The following is a 7,504-nucleotide window of genomic DNA, read 5'->3' as shown; positions in this document are numbered from 1 at the left end:
AACATTGTAAAGAACGGTAACCTATGTAAGTCGCTTTGGATAAAAGCGTCTGCCAAGTGAATAAATGTAAATGTAAATGTATTCTGTCTGACTGTGTTTAGCAGCTACGGAAATCAAATAATAATTACAAAATTTACTCTTTTTTAGTTTCTGATGAAAGCTCTCGTCAGATTTTCCATGCACGAATACAGTTTTGGCCAAATAATTATGCAAATAGGATGGCACAGGGCCTGGATTACATTGTTTCTTTTAAGTATCAGTCAGCACAGTGGAAAATTTACCCTTTGGCAATAAATGACTATTTTTTGTCCCTAATTTTGGCAGGTGGGGTTGTCAGCAGATTGGATCAGGTTTGTGATTCATACAGACTATGGGTAAACCTTGGACTTGGACCTGCTGATATTGTTTTATACCAGCAATGAGAGATGTGGATTGTTAATATTGGCAACAGGATGAAAGTACTTTAGTGAGTTACATAAAAGCTTATGACATGAATGCGTACACAATGCCTGTCAAATCAGTAATTAAATGTCATTATATACTTAGTAAGGATGGATCAGTCTTCAGCACAGCACAAAATTAATTACGACAGTTTAGATAACAGTGTGTTTACAGGATTGGAGACGATTATAATTTGAGCTGCCTCAGAAAGTGAAATGTTGACATTTATTTAATTAAGAGACTCTATCAAAACTGTCATTTAGCTTTGTTTTATTCTAATTTATGTCCCAGTTGCAATTCCCTTTTTTCATAGGTTGATGGAAACTATCATACCATACTCAACAGGCCTTCAACATGGGTTACATGAAAACTGCCACATCCTTGATGGGTAAATAAATATAGAAACTGCCAATATGGAAGACATACAGGAAACCAGTCTACAGATTTCCATTGTAATTATTTATTTGCTTAGAAGAGCCCCCCCCCCCCCCCCCCCCCCCCCCACAAACAGCACACTACATGATACCCCTTACATCCAATCAGAGATACTTCCTCCCTGTCCTCAGTACTAAACAGCAAAGGATAGTAAACAATGGGACCTGTGTACACAGCCTTGTAAATGAGTTGTTTGGATGGGTGGTGGGCGTGGCCATGTTGCTACCTCAGGCAGGAAGCCAAAGCCCAGGACTGCTTGAAGGCTTGAGAAGATCTTCATCGAGCAAACGGTTACCAGGGGACATCCAAGAAGCAGGATTCTGAGCAGCCTCAGTATACTTAATTGCTATATACTTTCATATACTTACCTCGTTTTAATTTTTTATTTTTTTACAGTTGGTAAAAAGAAATCACAGAAACCATTTCTTGTTTTCCATCCACTGACTGTATTCTCTTCCTTTGAGAGTGGTCTTAGTGGATTCCTTATTGTTAGTTTTGCAATCTGTTTTTTTTCTATTAAGCACACTGGTATTTGAGGAAAATGTTAGGGCTGTAATGTATTTATACATAGAAAACAGAGTGGCCATGAGGGAGAAAAGCCACTGGTGGCACTACTGCATTGGGTCAGGAATGCCCACCTGTTGCCCCATCCCAGAATTCCTGGTCTCTTTCTACAGACCAATAGACTTATAGTAGAGTATATTAGCTTAACCACCCCATTGATATGATACTTTAAGGGTAGACATAAAACTGCAAGTATAAACTTAACAATAGAGGGCTACCACTCACTTAAAACTAAGGATTATAGCCAATGGGATATCGCTTGGTTTGCACACTGTGTGTGTGTGTGTGTGTGTGTGTGTGTGTGTACATGCGTGTGTACAAGCATGTGAATGTGTGTTTGGTAATATGTGTGTGTGTGTGTTTTGTGCATATGGAGCGTGCAAACATTATGCATGTGCGTGTATTTGTTGTTTTTTTTTTTTTCCTTTTTCACCATAAGGCTCATATTACATGGATCGCCCCTTTCAGCCCATATTCCGCATCCATAATTCCTATACAGACAGCAGTTTGCTGGGTGTCTCCCTACAACCTCCCCACCCCCCAAAACACTCTCCCGCTCACTCCACATTGGCCTCCTCCTCGTCCTCGGGGCAGGCAGCGAACTCCTTCTCCGGCAGGAGGCCGTACTCATTGAGGAAGGCCTCCACGTCCACGGCGAAGAACTCCTCACTCAGGTGCTGCGTGACATTCAGGAAGTTGCCCAGCAGCTCGCCGCCCTTGTACACCAGCAGGGCTGGGAGCACGCCGGTGGCGAAGCGCTCGCCGGCGCCCGTGCGTGACGCCCGGATCCGGCAGAACTTGACGCTGGGGTACTCGGCAGACAGGCAGGTGAAGCAGCCGTTGAGGGCGTCGCAACCCGGCACGTCGTCCTCATAGACGTGCACCACCACCACGGTGAGCCGGTGCTCCTTCTCCACAGCCTCCAGGAAGGCCTCGCCGCTCTCCAGCTCTTGCACGCCGTCGAAGGTGGGCCCGAAGCTCAGCCGCTCGTGCATCTCTTGCATGCACTGCTTGCGGTACCTGCGGAGGCAGTGCTCATCTTCCTCCTGGATCATCTCATACTCCTGTGTGCTCATCTGCAGAGTGGGTATACAAAGACACGCATGATGAGGGACTCACCCCAGCAGGCAGCACCCCTTTAAGCTGCAGTCATTTAAAATCTAAGCAATTATTTAAAGTTACAATTCTTTCACAATGTTGAGTATTTCGACCCCACCCAACCGCTGAACACTTTTCTTTCAGGAAAGGTGATATGGGCAGCACCTCAGAGCAGAGCAAAGAAGATGTCGTTTGTCTCCCTATCATTTAAACTGCTTAATTCTCAAAGGTCGCCACTGACAGGGATTATGGTATGGATGGTATGGATAATTACCACTTGGATGATTACCTCTTTGCCTTCAAGAGCTGTGTTTATGATATCTTTCTATTACTATGTGTGTAATGTGTTCAATTTTTATTATGTCAGTAATTTCTGAAGGGGGCATATGCATATATGCATGCATATACTGTATGTCTTTAGCTTTGTATTCTATCTGTACTTATTAAATTGTCTATGTAATGTATTGTAAATACAGGAGCACTTTTGAGTGTTCAAGACAATGTATTTCTCCCTAGAGGATAACAAAATGTAGTTAATCATCAGCTAGGCCTTCCTGATGAGGTCAGCACCAAAGCGCTCCGCCTCACACCAGCTGTTCTGAGTGGCAGGTGCTGTCCCCTGTGGCCTTGCTGTCAACCGCTCCAAAACCAAAACACCAAGGAGATGAGGCGGCCACAGTGATTTCAGATTGCAGCTGAGCTCCACCCAGAGCTTCAGGATTGATTGCAAGGATGAGGTCATGCCTGCCAGTAAGAGATGTTTCCTGTGTTTGTTAAACTGCATTCACCAAAGAGGAGCAGCCTTGGGCATGCAGGCGCATCCCTGCGGCAGGCAGGACAGCACATCTACAGCGTACTTCTAAAAACATTACGTTACATTATTTAGCAGACGCTCTTACCCAGAGCAACTTACATACAGTAGGTCACGGTTCTTTACGATGTTATCCATTTATACAGCTGGATATTTACTGAGGCAATTGTGGGTTAAGTACCTTGGCAACCTTTCGGTTACGAGTACAGCTCCTTAACCACTATGCTACACTGCCACCCCATAAAAAGCCATTATAACAGGGCATTCCCAGAATATGTGCTTGAAGGTGCATGTACCACCTACATCTGAATACCGTAAAACTTTCAATAAACGCTGAGGCATTTATTTGCTTTAATTACTTAACTTTACCGGTGTTTGTTGGAGACTTGGTGATAATAAGATACCTGCGTTTATTTCACCTAAAGCCCTCAGGCTTCTGCAAGTTATTGGTAGCTGAAATGACCAGGAAAATTCACCATATTTTTTTTTCCAAAGTAGTCTACTTATCAAACATTATACAGCACTCTTTGGTAGCAGCTCAAACAGGAATCACTAATCAAGTAAGTTAAACATTGTCATTGCAACTTATGATGGGAGAGCACAGTCTGTAAGAATAGCAGTATCACTGTGAATGAATACCATGATCCGAAAGACAGCTTGTTTTGTTTGTTTATGTTTAATCTAATTCATGAACAGATGAACACACATAAGGCAAATTGAATTCACTAAAACAACCTCATTTAGCCTAATGCAAAAAATAATTTGTTTGTGCTGCAAAGTCATTAAGAAATAGGCCTAAAGCATCTCCAACAGAAGACATAGGAAACACATTGGCTAAAATTATGCTTGCAAAACAATTTAATTTACAAAAACCAAATTCCATTTAGCATTTCAGCTTTCAATGCTATGCTGTAATGTTAAAATTAGCCTACTTTATTGTCTGTTGTGATGAAACTTCAATAGGCAGAATAGGCTACAGTAAAGCATCTTCAACATTCCCTATAATTTTCCCAGGCGTTTATTTGAGGCAGCCGTTTATTTCACTGAAAGGATTGTGCATACCGGTTATTATAAGAGGCTTGCATTATTGGAGACTCCGCTATTATTGGAAGTTTTATGGTAATTCAGCCATCTGATTGTTGTGTAAGCTACATGAGGTGTTCAGTTCAGTGAGGTGCACAGTGTTCAGTAAATCTTTTCAAGCCAATAGTGTTGTAGGATGTTCCACTAGAGCATATTAATCATCCTGTCTTGGCGAGCTGAGAGGTCAACTGGTTTTGAAAATTTTTTCCACATGTTTGTCATTTCACTGGTTTGGCCCAAAAGCCTGGTCCTTTCTCAGAATACATGGCATAGATTTGATGCTAACTTCTTATCTGAAAGTATGTTGCTTGTTTCTCTCTTGTCCAGTAGGCCTTTATCAAATAATTAGACGAATTTGCCATAGTACATAGTGCAGCATACAAAGTGCTATGGATATAGCATAGTGGATTTTCCAGAGAGAATCCAAAAAACTGAAAATCCCAACTGGGAGAAAACTTTAAATTTATTCCCTGACCTCAGGAGCGGACGGTGTGGAGACTCCTGGAAACTAGTGCAAATGTTAACATAAGGATAACTCAACTGCAACAATTCCATTCTACAGCCAGTGAAGTGGACAGGGGATAGCATGGAGGCCTCAGGTAGGGTACTTTAACTCTGACAGTACACACTTTACAAATGTAGGAGACCTGTGGTCAGGTTCCCTCCTGCCTTGGCTTACCATGCGGTTGAGTCTCTCACGGTTGTCCTCGCTGGGGGGTCTGGGGTTGGACATCTGTCGCAGCAACTCACGCTTGTTGGGAGGCAAGGAGTCATGGTCCTCGCTCTCAAGCTTGAATTTCCTCCAGTCATGGATCACCCCTTTGGGACCTGGAGTCATTCCGGGTGAAACAAAACAACAAAGCCAGAAACAGCTTAGAGCCGCACAAACATATGGATGTTTTACAACAAAATGGATGACAAGAGAAAATTATGATTTTCTTGCGTTGCAGTCATCAGTTGACATACACGTCTGCTGAGAATTTGAAATCAGCTGCAAGTTTTCTCAACAACATCAATAAGCACTTGTAGAACGAGCTATGTGGAGAGTGCTTGGTGGGACAAACCATGCCAGGCAGAGCACCAAAGCCAAAGGCCCTGATTAAGTTGACACATAAATGCTTAGTATGCCCAACCAAGCACTTTCCACTTTGACGTGGTTTTTTTTTAATGCTGGTCCCACACAGCCTTGAGGTGACTAACTTTTTTTGTGCAACAGCTTAAGGTTATGTATGTCAGAGCTAGAGCAGCTTAATTTACATGCAGCTGCCAGCCCAGTTGTGTTGTTAGATCAAGGCTCCGATGGCAGTTCACAACACTCTCTGAAAAGAATTTGTGGTGGTGTGCAACAGAGTGTAAAAATAGCATTTTTTGATAAGGCGGATATGCTGTGAAGTGGAAAAATGCATACGTGAAAGGGAAGGGGGAGACTGCACAATTGTTTACAATGTGGGGCACATATTATGAATTAAAGTAGCCATGGATGTGTGGCAAAGCCCACAGCTGCTAAATTTGTTTGGAAGAAGTAGGCTGCGCTCCATAAATAAAGACAAAGCTGGAGCTCCTGTTGGACTAAACTTGTGTTGTTAGGCAACACTGCTTTGTTTCAAGGTTGCATTATACAATGCCAGTTTTTAAGTTTTTACGCTCCGAAAATCAGTAATTGAGAAGCATTGCACATCATATTTCACAGAGGATTTTCTTCCATTTAATTTACCGTCATTCTTCATGTTCCTTTGAATTATGTTCTTGTTACTTAAAAAAAAAAAACGAAATGACACCAATACTGTGGCAATAAGGCCACAGCTCTGCGGTTTTGTTCTTTATAACTGCATGGTGACGCAAAGACGCTTAAGGCGTTGGCAACCACAGGCCTGTGGAAATCTTTAAAAAAATTAGTGTATGGGACGATGAGGCATCTTCTGGAATGTGTCTGCCCAGAATCCGTCAGTCGTCACTGCAGGGCTTATACGCTTGTGACTGCAGTGATGTCAATCATGCAATCGTTTGGCTTAAAGGCTTCTGTGCTTTACCTAACTAGCAGAACTCTAAAACTTATAAATTTATAAAATTTGACAAAAAACCAAGGATAATTGTAATTATCATGGGGACAAATGCATCTCTTTAGCGCTTCCCCTAATTGAGATATCAACTACATACCCCCTGTATGAATTATCATTCATTATCAAATCATCAGTTATTATTATTAATAGTAGATAATCTCTGGTTATTCTGACTCTTAATATTATTGCTGACAGTGTTTTGTTGTATTGTATTATAATCAGCCTGTGGATAATGGAACAGGTTGGCTGAACTTGCAAAACGGGTACTACATTTATTATAATGATAAACTACTAATGATCCAGTTATTAGCCCGGAAAATATTATGGCATTGCTCATACAGTTTGGAGCTCTGGCCTTCCTCACAAGTGTCCTAATAGTCCCTGGGCTCAGCGGTCTCCGGGGTTCAGGTCCACACCAAGTGCAGTCCCATGGCCTGCACTGAAACACCTCACCTGTGTGCGTTGCTGGAAGCTCTTCCTCGTCCACAGATGCGCTTGACATCTTGTCCTGGTGTTCACTGTCAAGAGACAAAAGGAAAGACAAACGCTTGAATTCGTGTTGCTTTGCAATTCCTGGACCCTCCTCCCTCAGTGCTCAAGGGTAATGTAGTTTGAGGGGAAATGATGTTCTTGCACTTATTACTCTGTGGTTCCAGAGCAGTGAACATTTCTTCTTTTATGCTTTTTACCCCATTAGTATGTCTGTTTTGGAATCGGCAATAGCACATTATGCTTGTCTCACTACGACTGTACTTTGGCAAGGGACACAAGACAAATGCAGTCCTCCAGTACATTCACACATGGCCAACAGATAGCTTTTGCGCTACAAGTCGCACACAGTGCACCACAGTGGAGTGGGTGCTTGTTGGAAGATAGACACTACTTCACTGAGGTCATCCCAACACCTTGTAGGTGCCTGAGGAAACGTAGGGTGCCTGGGAGAGGACACACGAGCAACCCGTGCCAACATTCCCACCCCCTATCCCAGGCAAGATCAAGCCAATTGTGGGCT

General features: G+C 42.7%; 1 protein-coding gene across 1 annotated transcript; it reads right to left on the bottom strand.

Annotated features, from left to right (window-relative positions):
- Positions 1-1,997: 1,997 nt before the first annotated feature.
- pdca (phosducin a) lies at positions 1,998-6,994 on the bottom strand. The gene is made up of 3 exons (XM_036553786.1): positions 6,946-6,994; positions 5,112-5,260; positions 1,998-2,516 (listed from the first exon to the last, which is right to left on the bottom strand). The coding sequence occupies exons 1-3, from the start codon at positions 6,992-6,994 to the stop codon at positions 1,998-2,000; spliced, it is 717 nt and encodes a 238-aa protein (XP_036409679.1).
- Between the last annotated feature and the right edge of the window lie 510 nt (positions 6,995-7,504).

The sequence above is a fragment of the Megalops cyprinoides genome, chromosome 20 (assembly GCF_013368585.1).
Source record: "Megalops cyprinoides isolate fMegCyp1 chromosome 20, fMegCyp1.pri, whole genome shotgun sequence".
NCBI lineage: Eukaryota > Metazoa > Chordata > Actinopteri > Elopiformes > Megalopidae > Megalops > Megalops cyprinoides.
This window is presented reverse-complemented; position numbering and strand designations above follow the sequence as displayed.

Bases quoted from the DNA above. Each gene is read 5' to 3' on its own strand.
- pdca (XM_036553786.1), bottom strand. From the start codon at position 6,994: ATGTCAAGCGCATCTGTGGACGAGGAAGAGCTTCCAGCAACGCACACA. The intron at 5,261-6,945 runs GTGAGGTGTTTC...GAATGACTCCAG, and splicing joins GCTTCCAGCAACGCACACAG to GTCCCAAAGGGGTGATCCAT. The intron at 2,517-5,111 runs GTAAGCCAAGGC...CCCACTCTGCAG, and splicing joins GTGAGAGACTCAACCGCATG to ATGAGCACACAGGAGTATGA.